We start from the raw sequence: 15,462 nt of genomic DNA on the forward strand, positions 1-15,462 counted from the left end.
AACTTTTTTGCTGCCCAAACTCTCCTACACCGAACCAAGACCTACTGTAGGCTAGGATCTCTAACATTAACAGCTGTCTCTTATACACATCTAGATGTGTATAAGAGACAGGTACTAGGCCTTGGCCTATACAAACAACGAACCTAAGCCAAATCTGGAAACCTCCGAGCACAGACGTTTTAACGCCATTTTGATTTTGAGCCCGATAAGATCTTTGACCCATGACATGACATGACATTTTGGGGCTTCCTTCTGTAAATTTTCTTGAAAACGCGCGAAAGCTTGAGCTTTAAATTGGATCCTGGTGTTGCAGCAGTTTGTATTTCGACGTTTAACACTCAAAATGATGGCAGGTCATAATTCTGAGCATATAGAAGTAATTACTAAGAAACTTAAGGTTGATAAAGACAGCTTAATTGAAACTAAATGTGTTAATCATCAAGAAGAAAGCGAATTCCAGTTCAGTAAGCACACGACGTTGGACGATATGTAAGTAAGCCATGGCCCTCAGGTGGGTTCAGGCCTACGCCTAGTAGTAGCAGTAAGCCCTACTAGGCCTAGGCTGTACTATTTCCAGTCCTCTAGCGGCGGCGCACAGTGGGTCAAGGCGAAATCAAAGTGTGCCAAAAGTTTTGGTGACTAGGCCCTGTCTCTTATACACATCTAGATGTGTATAAGAGACAGGTACCTACATAGGGATCATCTCAGAAGCTTAGTTTAGCTTTTTTTTAATGTATCTCCAGTTACTTGTACAATATTGATAATTCATGTTAATAAATTTTTGTGTAACAAATTTCTTTTTTCTAAAAATGCCTCCAGGGGAATGATTCTCAGGGCCTCCGACCATCGGTTGCGTGGTCACACACTTTTTCCAGCTCTGAGCATATGGAGTGGATTTGGTTTTAACCATGAGAACAGGTTTGAAACCCTGGAACTTGGCATTGGAATGAAATGTAAGCATATTAACCACTTGGATACAGCTAAGTAAACAAACATTTGTTATAATTATCATTATATTTTTCAGTTTACTATATATTTATTCATACTGTGCAAAAGCTAGGACATACTGTATATTCTCACGTGTAAGACAATCCACTTACAAGAAGAACCCCAAGTTTGAGAAGATATTTGGATGATTTTTGTATGTCGAGCAAATAAGATAAGCCCTGTTTCACCTTCACAAATCACTTTTTGCTGCTTTTTATGGCCTTGTTATGACCTAAGTGGCTAAAAACGGAGCCAAAACATAGCACTAACCTTCCAAAATAATACCATTTTATGGGCTTTTAATTGCTCATCAAAAATTCATACTAAGTGTTAGTAGAGATGTGTATAAGAGACAGTATATAATATGAATAAAGTGACATAAGGAAAAGAAAGAAAAACATTTTCTTACTGGGCAAGACTTAAATTTCAGAAAAAAACAAGATATTATATATATTTCTTCCTTAACTATATAAATTTAAAGCATTTCTTGTTTATGATTTATGCTAAATACTTCAATGAATGTGGATACTTGATTTACATATTTAAACCCATCACCTGGTTTAATTCTAACTTGTCTGACATGCCTTTTGTTAGTACACTAGTAATTAGCACATTGGCAGTTAATTATACCAAGTATCTTGGAGTGATAAAACAAGAATAAACGTATCTTGACAAGAACACCCATTTTAAATAATTATAATGCTTTATCTGAACCAATAAAAAATGGCATATAATCAATCACATCTTTAAAATGGTTTCTAAAGTATATAAGTAAGTTAATAAAGAATAAACTTCTAGTTTTAGTACATTATCGGAATACAGTACATTTCAGATACACTAAAACCTCCCTCTTAAGTTGCTCCACTGCAGTGTGTACACATTAGCGCCACAATCATCATCATTTCAGCCATTGTCAGCTCCCAATACAGGGCGAAGGCCTCCCCCCACCCCCAAGCTAAAACATCTTTTTGTCCTGTGCAATTCTTATCCACGACATGCTGACATATAATCTTATTTCTCCATCTAGTTTTGGGTCTTCCCCGACCTCGAGTACGATTTCAAGTCTCTGAAATAATTTTCAGTGGAAGTAGACTCAGAATATGGAATTGAAAAAAAGCGGTGATATTCTTTTTTTAATGCTGCCTGAAATGAATGGACCTTTCTGGCATGTCAATCAAACCACTGTTCCCTGATCAAACTTAAGAACTGACCAATCAGAACAGGTCCAGGATTAGGTGCGTGTCCTACAAATGCACATGTTGTCCCACCAATGCATATCTTGGAAGCTGCCTGAATGTATAGACTGAACATCGAGATGCTAATAACAAGCACCAAAATAATTGTTGTTTCATAGCGGAAAATGGATATTAACCAGTTTAGTAAGGTAATCTTCACCCAATTAGAATAACAGACGAATCATAGAATAGTTTGTAGGATTGGTTGGAGTCGATGAGTAATACTCAAATAAAGTTATCATCAACTTGAATATATAGATATTAATAATTTGTATACATTCTTCAGTTTCTGTTTCTAGGTGGTTCTAACTACCGCCAGGTACTGTTCTTTTGGGTACAATGCAGCTGCAAGATGACCTAGAAGAACCTTAGTATCTCTTAACGTGTGTGATGGGTCCTGAAGGAACTTCCTTGCAAATACCGCTGTATCTCTTATAGAAGCATAAGCCTTACTATCCACTGTAGTATCTAGTGTCTTGAATGTTTGCAGAGCTAGAGCGCTAGGCCTAGCCCCTTTAGGGGATGTTGGCGAGGACAGCTTCATGCCAGGCAAGATTGCTCCTGGTGCATTGGGTTCAAGTCTTAGGCCTGTATCACCAGGGATTTGAGCTGCTAGGTAAGCTGCAAGGGCACGAGCTATCAGTCGAAATCTAAAAATCAATACAGAACAAAATAATTAAATATTTTAAACCTAAACATGTATAGTATATCTTTTTTTTGATATACAGGACAACTAACACAATCATTATACAATATTTTACCGATACTGTAAAATTTATTATATGCATGTTATCAAATTATATTTATTATTGTTGTTATATTATTTTTCAAATAAAATTAATTCTTTTTAATCCCTAGGCATAATCAAACCTGCAAAAAATATGTTTGTGCCTCCAACCATGACAATTATCTTGATCAAATGCTTCCAGGACCAAATGTGATCTTTACACTATTAGAATTATAGCCAAACAGTTTGTAGCCGACAAAAATTCTAGAATTTCCTCTGGTGGAATGCTTAATGCACCCAGAACACCAGCCCTCAAAAATTAACACACACACCCCCACACAGAGCAAGTGGCTGGCTGTACCTACATAAGAATCGTCTCAGAAGCTTAGTTTAGCTTTTTTTAATGTATCTCCAGTTACTTGTACAATATTGATAATTCATGTTAATAAATTTTTGTGTAACAAATTTCTTTTTTCTAAAAATGCCTCCAGGGGAATGATTCTCAGGGCCTCCGACCATCGGTTGCGTGGTCACACACTTTTTCCAGCCCTGAGCATATGGAATGGATTTGGTTTTAACCATGAGAACAGGTTTGAAATCCTGGAACTTGGCATTGGAATGAAATGTAAGCATATTAACCACTTGGATACAGCTAAGTAAACAAACATTTGTTATAATTATCATTATATTTTTCAGTTTACTATATATTTATTCATACTGTGCAAAAGCTAGGACATACCATATATTCTCACGTGTAAGACGATCCACTTACAAGAAGAACCCCAAGTTTGAGAAGATATTTGGATGATTTTTGTATGTCGAGCAAATAAGATAAGCCCTGTTTCACCTTCACAAATCACTTTTTGCTGCTTTTTATGGCCTTGTTATGACCTAAGTGGCTAAAAACGGAGCCAAAACATAGCACTAACCTTCCAAAATAATACCATTTTATGGGCTTTTAATTGCTCATCAAAAATTCATACTAAGTGTTAGTAGCTTGCAGCATATATTAGTACATTACATACTTTCACTGATAACACACTTACTTTATTGTCAATTCTGACCGCTTTCCAAGGCCGATTGCTCCAAGTATCCCGCCGGATTTTTTGTTCTCTCCTAAGACAGCTATAGCTGGAATGAAGTTGTTGAGGGTACGGACTATGATGTCATGTTTTGCTCCAAATTCCACTTGTCGTAGACACAGGTCGACTATCTTACCCCACCACAGCAAAAGTTTGGTTTCATTGTCTTGCCTTTAAGAACAAATTAATGTAACCAATATATTGTAAATCGCTACAGCCTTTATAAATCAGATTATTAACAATATAAAAACGTTTTATATGGATATCATAATTCAAGAGCATGACCCCAACCAACATTGCTGATTATTAGGGTGCCCTCAAACATATGAAAATACAATACAATTGTACAATTCAAGAAATTGAATAATAATAATAATAATAATAATAATAATAATAATAATAATAATAATAATAATAATAATAATAATAATAATAATAATATGCGCTAAGTGAGACTTAAGGGGAATATTTTTTTGTGTTATTTTTCTTTTAGTGTTGTTTTTTTTAATTGTTCTCTAGATTTCAGATTTCTTTATTAACTTCACCTGGCAGTAAAATACTGAATTGCGAGAAGTTCACAATATATACAGATAAAAATATTATTAAAAAGTACAGAAGAGAAAAAATTGAACAACACACAGTACCACAAAGTTTAAAAACACAGATAAAACACATTAAAAAAGCAGAAAAAAAGATAGCTAAAAAATAAAAATAAAAATAAAATAATTAATATAATCTCAGCAACAATTATAAATTGCCATATTAATTTTCATTATTCTTTCAAAAATTTAAAAATTTGGGTAAGAGGAGATTAAAACATGCAGTAAAAAAGTGGGAAAGTTTTTTCAAAAAAAAAAATTTTTCCAAAAAAAAAAAAAAAAAAAAAATACAAGTTAGCCTTGATCAAATCAATTCATCGTTGTTTGTTTAAAAGTTTTACCATAAAGGGAACAGTACTAGATCTGAACCTTTCAAAACTGGGCTTGATTTCGTTACACATTCGATGGTTACGTAGTGACATACGGTGAGTGGATTTGTTTGGCTTAAACCAGTGGCTGTACCTTACATCTTTGGAACATTTATTTGCGAACTTAAAACATAGATCATATCTACGGTTTTCAAGTGTAGTAAGATTGCAATTTATTAGTGATCTTTCATAGTCAAAATCATGATCAAATCTTTTAAAACCCAAGATAATTCTAATGGCTCTCTTTTGGATGGACTCAATTTTCTTGTTTTGCTCCTCATTAATTCCCGAATGCCATACACTACAGAAGCATATTCCGCACATGGCCGAACATAACTTGGATACACATCAATTAAATCATTCCTAGAGATATCAGCTTTCTTTAATTTGCTTAGCATGAACAGTCGTTTACTAGCTTTACTCATAATTCCATTTACATTTCTATCCCATTTGAGATCATCCTGGACCCAAACTCCTAATAGCTTTGTTTCAGATACTGATTCTAAAACATGATCGAACATTCTTAATGGGGGTATGTCAAAATTAGGTCTCTGAAAGTTAAAATTCAGAGATTTACATTTTCCTGGGTTAAGCTTCAGTTTGTTGACATCAGACCATTCAACTAAGTTTTGTATATGATTTTGCATTCGTGATTGGGAGAGTTTGTTTACAACTTCGCCTATGCTTAAAATCCTCCCTGGCACCACTCTGACCATTTTCTGATTTGTAAATGTTGCGCCGAATATGCAATAAATTAAATAAATAAACTGGTATTAATTCACAGCAAATGGAAAACGTTGCCCTTAATTAAAAATATTTCTTCACTGACCAGGAGTAATAATGTGAAACCAAACAGACCAACTTTCACAGTTTATATGCCGAAAACAAAAATTTAACTCTATTTAAACAAAATTTTTCCAAGTCACATGATCCCATCCAGACTGTGAGCCTCCTATAATTAGGATTAACCAATTGAAAAGGATCAGTCATCATTCCATTGTATTAATTCATTTTGTATTAACTTATTCCATATTTCTAAAAACCACAAATTCCTGTAAAAACCTGATGAACTTACTGTAATTTTTTAGTTTTTTTTGTTAGCTAGGATAAAGCAAAGACACTGCCACCATTTTTATTCTACTACCATTACCACCATCACTACCACCACCACCATCACCACCACCACCACCACCACCACCACTACCGTCACAATTAAAGAATTAACTCTAACCTTGGTCTGCAATCCATATTCCATTTGATGAGCAGAGTGAGTAGGGCTGTCTCTTCTTCCAGACTCTGACACTTGGATAAACTCTGTAGGATATATGCATACAGCGTCAAGTATGAGCTATGCTTCAGGCATTCCACAAGGAACTCATGTGGAGCTAGCTCCGGCACTTCCAACACTCCAAGTACTGGTGCCCAGCCATACTTGTTTCCTTCACTCAAATCAGCTGCTTAAAAAAAAAGAAGGCATTTAAATTACACAAATCAGCAGCAGTTGGTAGCTATGGGTAAGATCCACGGATAAACAGACTATTGCCGCATCCCTTTAAATGAACACCCCTATAAAGAAAATAGAGCTGTCCATCCCCCGGGTCCTCTGCTTATATAATATTACTAATTTGTTGTCCCATTTTTAAAATATCCTCATCCACTTACTTCATGTAAATATTCTGATTTACTAAACTTTGATAGGATGTACTGAAAAGTAGAGATTCATTAAAATTTTACTGTGGGCCTCATGCTCAATGTATACTTTAATGTAAATATATAATAAAAATAAAATAAAATTTCAAATTCTATTGATATAGAAATTAACTTTACCTGCTTTGAAATGAGTTCGTACGCAGACCTCGACAAGGATAGACATCCCACCGATAGATGCTAACGTCCGGCAAGTAGCGGTGATGAATGGTAGTACCACGCTACTGGAGGTTACTTCAACCCATTTTAGGATGCTCTCTTGAGCCACGGTCAACAGTCCACCAATAGGGTTGCAGTTGTTGAGTAAGCTAAGTACAGTGGTCACTAATGATATCAACTCCTGGTTTTGATCCATCGTCAGTCCACCTGTTAAAAAAGAAAAAAAAAAGTGGTTCCAGAAATTTGCCGATGGGTGGTCCAACAATGGTCCTGAAATAAAACACTTGGTGTGGTTCTTTGAGGAAGATTTTATGAATTTTGATGGCCTACAATTGTGCTTTTAGACCACAATATTATGGATTGGCAGTCACAATAACTTTGGTTGGATTGACTAAATAATATGTTTAGTCTGACATCCTGGTGATCATGGCATTGGATGACAGGGACCCATGTTTGTCTAACAATCAATTAATGATAGATGTTTCTGCTGCAAATTTAAGGTTTGTAATAATACTAAAAGTAGTTTCCATACAATCGCTACACTGTCACTACACCGTCGCTACAGTGTTTTCAGTGGTTAATGGTTAATGGTTATTAATTTATAGAGCGCAAAATACAAAAAGTCTCTAAGCGCTCTCTAAGCGCAGTGCAATCGTTGTACTGTGTAGCACTACCCGACGCAATCGAAAAGGCTCCCGGATTCCACCGACCAATCACCATCACCGAAAGCTGTCGAATGTATGGAAACCAAGCTTATTTAAGCAATGACTTAAGATAAATTTAAATGTATGATAATTTACTATATGATTGTCTACTACCTGTTGTTTCACATGAAAAAATGTACTGAATATTAACACATTGTACCAAGGATACTGTCCCTTGCAAAGATATGTTAGTTGTAAGAATGCATATTTTTTTAAGAATAACAATGTCACCATCCACCCCTCGTCAGACAGAAAATATAACAAGCTTTCCACCAAACACCCCGCTAGAAATGTTCAGATCATTGCTCTCAAGTAGTAAAAAATCATATAAAATCATCTTATTTTGCAAGCTAACCCTCCCTCAGTTAATCATTGAGTCCCCCGCACTTAATCTTCACCCCTCACACCCATCAACCAATCCATGTCAATACTCCTTGATATGCTACTGCAGGTGTGGCTGCTACCTGACTCAACAACTTTTACAAAGTTGCAGTCTCATCATATCTACTATAAAGTTTATTGGAATTATGCAAAGTATGTTTAAAATAATGGGAAAAAAAGATGTATTGCACTAACCTGCTGTGCCGACAATTTCAATATCATTGAGCAGATTGTGAATGATGGTTTCGAACATGTCTTGGTTCACGCCGTTCATGTGGGACACCTTACAAAGCAGACTGATGAGTAGATTTACGTAAGAATGGCGCTTCAACGGTCCCTCTGGCCAATCGGCTGACTCAGAATTAAAACCGGCAATGGCCCTCAGTAAACTTTATCAAAATTATAACAAGTTGGTTAGAAAAGTGAAGGAGAAACTTTTGTATTTACAGTATAAAGCTTAATATGATGCAGCACATAAATAAACCCTTATCATCTTTTATAAGAGATAGTCAATCTTAGAAATTGTTTATCTCCTAAAGTATGTAGAGCTTTTATTGATCTTAAGTTTCTTTATAATGCTGTACATTGTAATTTTTAATTTAAGCTTATCTCATGTTTCTTTATCAATGTGCCATCTTATAGATTAAGAAATAAACCTACATTTGATGTTCCTTTTGGGAGGGTAAATGGCAGTCAAAATTGGTTGTTTTGTAGGTTATTAGTCTAGATATATTTTCTTACTCTTTCAATCAGTTTAATCATGAAGTTTTAGGTTTACTTTAATTGTCTTTATACTATTTAGGCCTATTTTATGTTTGGTTTTGTATTTCCTGTTATGGCGAATTTTATTCGCTGATGGTTGTGGTTTTTTAATATAATAAAAATTAAAAAAAATAAAAGTGAGAAAAATATACTTTCCCAATGGGATTCGAACCCAAGACTTGGTAGCTGGCATGCTACCTTGCATAATATGCAACTAAACATATACAGTATGATAATTTCTTATGTGAAATTTGTAATGAATGGGGTAACATAAATTCCTCCACCATAATGTCTTACCTCAAACCATACTGAACACGAGAAGTCCTGCAATTGCAGCATAAAATAAATGAAAACAATGTTTCAGAATTGAAATGAATATAAATATGGTTACATAATTATATGGTTGAATGACCCCAGTAACTTACTCTGTAATATTGTTCTTGATTGATCCCCTAGCACATAGCACATCTCGTGGGTCAGAGTTTTCTATCTGCCATTGAGTGGCTGCTTCATAGGATTGGGCATCCAGCCAACGCCAGTCTAGCGACTGACATTTTACGATAAATGCTGGAATCTTGCTAAGCTGAAAAAAAAATGAAAAACAAAACCATTATCTTTAATTTGTTTAATATCTTTTGGTAGATTTTTAAATCAAATGTTATCTGAGACTGAGATACAGATTAACATTATTAACCAGAAGCATACTCACTTGTATAAAATAAACGAATACAATATAAATTTTATCTCGTATATATTCTGTTATAATTTCTTATTCCTGCTTTGTAGAATGAGTATCTGAATGAAGCATATGGAATATCACCATATATGGCAATAAAGTGAACATTCATTATAAAAGTTTGGTGATAAGATATCACAGACAATACATGAAATAATCTTAAAAAATTAATTAGATGCAGATTTATAATGTATAACAGGCATTCATTATAAAAGCTATAGAGTGTGATATAACATTACTAGCTGTCATTGTACAACTATGATTTAGAGGGCGCTATATAATGGATAACAAATATTCATCGTAAAAGCTAGCGTGATATATATAACAATATAACACAATTTTCATTGCCCTCTTCTTCTCTTCTGTTTAATTTAATGTTTGTGTGAGAGTGTGTGGTTGTAAGTGCACTGAAGTTTTGAATTGTCTGCTAAGTATAACTTAATTATTATTACTAGCTGTCATTGTACAAAAATAAAAAAGAGGGCACTTTATATCATACGTACGTGCCATAATTTGCTTCGCATTGTCCGCTATACAAGTACAACTTATTATTACTATTACTAGCTGTCATTGTACAAAAATGATAAAGAGGGCGCTTTATATCATACGTACGTGCCATAATTTATAAATACTATGTGAATACGTACTGGTTTTGTCATGATCTCAACATTAGAAGCAAGCATGATGAGGATAGACAGGAAGTTTGAGCAGAATCGGGTGACGGTAGATGGATGCTCCGTTTGGATGTAGTGCTGGAGAATTTTTTCCCAGTCCATCATTGGGAGGATATTGCTAAGGAACACAAAGCTTTCAGGAGGATTCGATTCATACATCTGTAAACAATATTAAAAAATTAGTAATATAATTTGTCAAAATGGCATTTCACTTAATAATTCCAATAAATGTTTTCATAAAAAATAAATCCAATTTTTAAACTTACATTTAACATCAGATCCATGCAATGGATATCAGGGTGGTACTGTTGCCATGGTAATTTCTCAAATCGTCGATTGTAAATTTGAAGAGCATCTACTGTGACCTCTTTCCTCGCTAAAGAGTTCGCATAATAGAACAGTAGAAGAGACATCGCATCCTTGCCGGAGGGCGGTAAATATCCTAGATATATTGTAAAATAGAGAAATCCAGTCACTACACTACAAAGCTGCACCATTAAACAATTTTTTATTAAATAATATTGTCATAAAATTAGTTGAATTGCAACAGTAGGATAGAAATAATAGGACATGGACAATTGTACTTTTAAAACCAGATTGATTTACTATACCTCATAAATATTCAATAGCATTTCACTATCAATTCCGCACAGTACTTTGCCTATGTATTATCCAGGACATGCATATTTATGCACATGCAGTAAAAATAACCGGTACAAGACAAACCCTAATCTATCACATGTCTATATACGTGAACTATATGAACACTGAGTATTTCTGAGGAACAGCCTTTTTTATTTACCTTACAGCACAAACTGGCTACAGTAGGTAAACAATTTGCTGTTTAATATTTATAAAGTATAGTAGCACAGATAGTGTTGGATGATTAGGAATGCACTATCTGATTTTTGTTGTAAATTAGTAGCAATCACCAAGCACCTAAACCCCAAGCTAAATATTTGAATAAAAACGCTTGTATCCATCAAACACATAGACACAATACATACACATAGACATAGACATCAATTTGGTACAGAATTTGGAAATTACATTTTTGCTTTTATGATCATTATAATCATCCTCAACATCATTATCAATGTTATCACTATCAAAAACATATTATCCATCAAACACATAGACACAATACATACACATTGACATAGACATCAATTTGATACAGAATTTGGAAATTACATTCTTGCTTTAATAATAATAATAATAATAATAATATTTATAAAGCGCACAAATCCACTACAGTAGTGCTCAAGGCGCTACAGGAAGGAACAACAAATTACCATGAACTTAAAGCTACAAGAAAAGAAACACCACACCATCACCGCACCGTTTATGATGCTTTTATGATCATTATAATCATCCTCATCATTAGCAATATTATCACTATCAATTCAATCCAATCAGTACATTTGTAAAGCGCCTTTTTTTTGCAGATACGAAGCGCTGCACTCCACATACTTAGGCACCTCACAACCCACAGGCAGTCGTGATCAATAAACATCACACCACCATCCACATCATCTACAATATTACCACTGTCAATACAAAATACCATTGTCATCTGTATCAATTTTATCATCATAGTCACCATCATTATCAATATCATTCTCATCATCCTCTTCATTTCCATCAAAACTGTAATCAATATCACCATCACTGCCCCTACGAAGTCATTCATATCTAGCGCCAAGTAAACATCTAGACTCGGTGAACAATATACAATAATAATAATAATAATAACAATAATAATAATAATAATAATAATAATAATAATACACATTTTTAAAGCGCCTATTACAGCAAACAAAAACTGGCTTGTCACCGGCGCTGGAAGATGTTAGAAAGAAGTTTTGAAGAGGAAGGATTTAAGACTGGATTTGAATAATTCCGGATCAGAGATGGCACTGATCATTTTGGGTGAAAAAACCTACCTTGGAACTGTATGGTTAGACTTCTAACAGCCTCTGCAAAGATGGCTACTAAGATAACACCTGAGGGCCAGTCTACTTCAACCCACGCTGGCAGAAAGATTGTTTTTGTGGCGCTAAAAAATCAAAACAATTTTTAAATAAACCATCCGTTATTATAGTAAAATAAATAGAAATAATATTAAATAGAAATTTCTAGTTCAAATGACAGGGCATCTGTAGAAGTATTGATAAGGGGCTGATGGAGTGGGGACAAAGGCTGTGGGGAGGGTTTGATGATTAAATGAGGGGAAGGGCGTTAGTAATGAGGTGATTTTTTACTACTTCGAGCAATACATTTTGCTCAGCAAATATCGACTCTGAGGGAGCGCCTGGGGGAACAAGGATTTTTTGAGGGGCGTTCACCCCAAGCCCTTTGTAAATATGGCACTGATCATTCTGGGGGATAACAAACATCAGTAAGTATGCTTACTCTGAGGGAGATGGGACTTGAACAGTGTCAATCCACGGTGCAAACAATCCACATATCACTAACCACTGTTGTTGTATCCCTAAACAAAAAAACAAAAATATATAATTCATCATTCTCCATAACTTATACTGCATAAATCAGCAGTGATGTTGGTAGTCTATGAGTTACTTACCTGGATAAATTGACTAAGTGTCATTCTTCCTTTAAAAACACTCTACAACAAAAACAGAACCATCTCACCTTCCAAGCACATTACTGCCTCGACAGCAAAACAAAGAACTGTGGCAAATGGTTGGTTCATCAAGGTAAGTATTGACAAATAGACTTATTCAATTACACTTTGGTAGATATGTCAAAGGGTTGCCAGCAGCAAATATCACTCTCTTGTGAGGTTGCCAATCATTATCACTGATACAACACATGATTTTTGTCATCCATAATTATCCCCAGTGGAAATGTTTCTTTATACCAAGTTCCTAACATTTAATATACTACCCACTCTTCCAAAAGATGCAATGGGCTCTTTAAGGTGCACACCAGCCAGATGTACGTACTGGACCTCAAGTTTTTCTAGTCCTCATGGAGAAGGCCTGGTTCTACCAACTGAACCCTCAGCCACTCGACTCGCTTGTATACGAGATCTAGCCCCTAAAGCAAAAAATACCAGACTAATGATGACATCTGATTGGTTGGTTATCCAGCTTAAAATATTCTTCTTGATTACATTTGAAAATTGAAGTCTATCTTACCTTGTTCAGGATTTTGTTGCGTTTCCAGTAACTTAGTTGATTCATGCACAATGTATGTTGTGATAAGGAACCTGAACAAATTTGCAATAGGCTGGATGTAGGGTTTCCATTTGGAGTACAGGCCAAACTTTGCCAGGTCTGGGGTTGTGTTCCGCATCTTGCTGAAATACGTGGTCAACCACTGAATTGTCTCATGAACCTGCAATGGAATTAATATATCATTAATATATATCAAGGAGTGAGCTATATATTCTTCTTGTATCCTTCGTTAAGACACATCACTTTAATAACCTTGTTCTTCAAATTGGACATTAAGACGTTTGTCCCATGTCCAGAATAGCCTGTGTGCACAAAACCAAAACTCAGTACTGGACAAATAGAGTCCACGGTAGATACTGCACTGCGGCCACCACAGGCTTCCTGGAGCCCAGTGGCATATCTAGCAGTTTTGAAATGGGGGATGGGGGCTGATGTGGGGTGATGGTGAAGTAAGTGGAATTGATGATTAAGTGAGGGTGTGCTACCTCGCAAAATAAGGCAATATAAGATGATGTTTGACTACTTAAGCATGATTTTTGTTTGGGGTGTTGTCTGAGGGTGAAAGATTTTTTTGGGGCCCCTAGATATGCCACTGCTGGGCCCTAAATTGAATTTCATATTAATTTTCAACAAGAATAATAATATTGTACAGTGACTATATTTTTATTGAACAATAATAAAACAAAAACAAAGACCAAGTAGCTACTTGACAATTGGTCAAACTGACACCTAATTGTGCATCAACTGACCTGGGCTAACGTAAGTGAAGATGCTGTCTGGCCTACCACCTGTGTAAAGTCTATGTTGCTCAGCGACTCATCCAAATGGCTGACAGGACATCCAATGATGTGTAGGAAGTCAAACCAGATATCAGGACTCAAACATCCTCCTGCGCTACCTGTTAAAAAAAAAAAGATGTAATTAGTGGAGTATCAAGGGGCCTTGAAATGATGTTGAGGCATAAAGAAGCTGTGAGAAAAGGGAAAAGCCGCATTCAGTCAACCTTGTTGTCGGCAAAGGCCAAGTCACTGATGCGCACTGGGTATCTATAACCTAGCATAGATATCTAGACCTACTGTAGGCTCACGTATGTTTCGCGTTTAAACCAGCTAAGGAAAAAGTTTTTGATAACGTTACTAAATGACGCTCGCTGATTAGTCGGTTTATCTGTCAATCCAATCTCGTTGAGATGTTAATTATGCCTTAGTGTGTGTAAGCTCTTGCATAATGACAAGGAAACTAGTGTCTTTGGTGTCTGCATGTTTCTGTAGTAACATGGGTATAAGGGGGTATATCCTAAGTAACCTCTTCTGAGTGTCATCATAGGTATTGTCAGGGTAATCACTGACCAATGGGTAATGCTTGATAGTGAATTATTTCACATTTCTGAAATCATCCTTTTCTCCCCGTGATTTCAAGCATAAAAATGACAATCGTGAGCAATATCAACTGCAGAATCCATGTCGTTCCAGCAGAGCGCAAAAACCTAAGATGATGTTCTCATATTAGTATTAAAGTTTATGTTTGTTTTGCTGTGTATCTGTTTTATTCTACCACTGAGAAAAAAAATTAAATGAAATGGCTTGTGTATGCTCATGGGTACTAATATGACCTCTGGCTAATAAGTAATATATTAGTATCTGTGTTTAATTTATAAGCAATGTAAACTAGAGTTTATTCTGAATATGGAGTAAAATATTTTAGAAGCAGTAAAAACCTTTGAGAAGAAGTTGTAAGACACTATTGAAATTATCAGGGAAGTGATGCGATAACAAGATCTGCAGATGTGTTCTGTACATCTCAAACTGGGTCAATAGTTGAGTCTCGGGTTTCTGTTTACACAGACAGAGCGCTTCACCGACAATATCCACCATCTGGTAACACTTGTCACGGTCTGGTGCACACCCATTTAACCAGAACTTGACATCAAACTAAAAGATGGACAGAAAAAAAATTATCATATTTTCTCAAGGACAGGAACAATATATACATAAACATATATATACTACCATGGGGGAAACGATAACAATGGAAAGGGTTAGAAATAATACCTTAAGGCAAAAATACTGCCGCTAAGGGGAAATTTTAACGACGTTAAGGAGAAATACAGACAAAGGATTTTTCACCCTATGAGTTAG

General features: G+C 35.4%; 1 protein-coding gene across 6 annotated transcripts in view; it reads right to left on the reverse strand.

Annotated features, from left to right (window-relative positions):
• Positions 1 to 2,511: 2,511 nt before the first annotated feature.
• The window catches only part of LOC117103217 (ectopic P granules protein 5 homolog), a 50,421-nt gene continuing 37,470 nt past the window's right edge, over positions 2,512 to 15,462 (reverse strand). For 5 of the 6 annotated variants that reach the window (XM_033243760.1, XM_033243764.1, XM_033243762.1 and 2 more), the window contains 14 exons: positions 15,042 to 15,255; positions 14,074 to 14,222; positions 13,286 to 13,484; positions 12,537 to 12,615; positions 12,068 to 12,180; positions 10,388 to 10,563; positions 10,095 to 10,280; positions 9,137 to 9,294; positions 9,009 to 9,035; positions 8,145 to 8,338; positions 6,826 to 7,071; positions 6,230 to 6,452; positions 3,996 to 4,202; positions 2,512 to 2,872 (listed from right to left, as the gene is read on the reverse strand). In XM_033243760.1, the coding sequence (XP_033099651.1) occupies positions 2,518 to 2,872; positions 3,996 to 4,202; positions 6,230 to 6,452; positions 6,826 to 7,071; positions 8,145 to 8,338; positions 9,009 to 9,035; positions 9,137 to 9,294; positions 10,095 to 10,280; positions 10,388 to 10,563; positions 12,068 to 12,180; positions 12,537 to 12,615; positions 13,286 to 13,484; positions 14,074 to 14,222; positions 15,042 to 15,255 (2,526 nt within the window). In that variant the 3' untranslated portion in view covers positions 2,512 to 2,517. The remainder of the gene's footprint in view (positions 2,873 to 3,995; positions 4,203 to 6,229; positions 6,453 to 6,825; positions 7,072 to 8,144; positions 8,339 to 9,008; positions 9,036 to 9,136; positions 9,295 to 10,094; positions 10,281 to 10,387; positions 10,564 to 12,067; positions 12,181 to 12,536; positions 12,616 to 13,285; positions 13,485 to 14,073; positions 14,223 to 15,041; positions 15,256 to 15,462) is intronic. The other variant, XM_033243761.1, reaches the window with a different exon arrangement.

This window comes from Anneissia japonica, unplaced genomic scaffold (assembly GCF_011630105.1).
Source record: "Anneissia japonica isolate Jap-2015-1 unplaced genomic scaffold, ASM1163010v1 scaffold2652_len1590060_cov184, whole genome shotgun sequence".
NCBI classification, from domain to species: Eukaryota; Metazoa; Echinodermata; class Crinoidea; order Comatulida; family Comatulidae; genus Anneissia; species Anneissia japonica.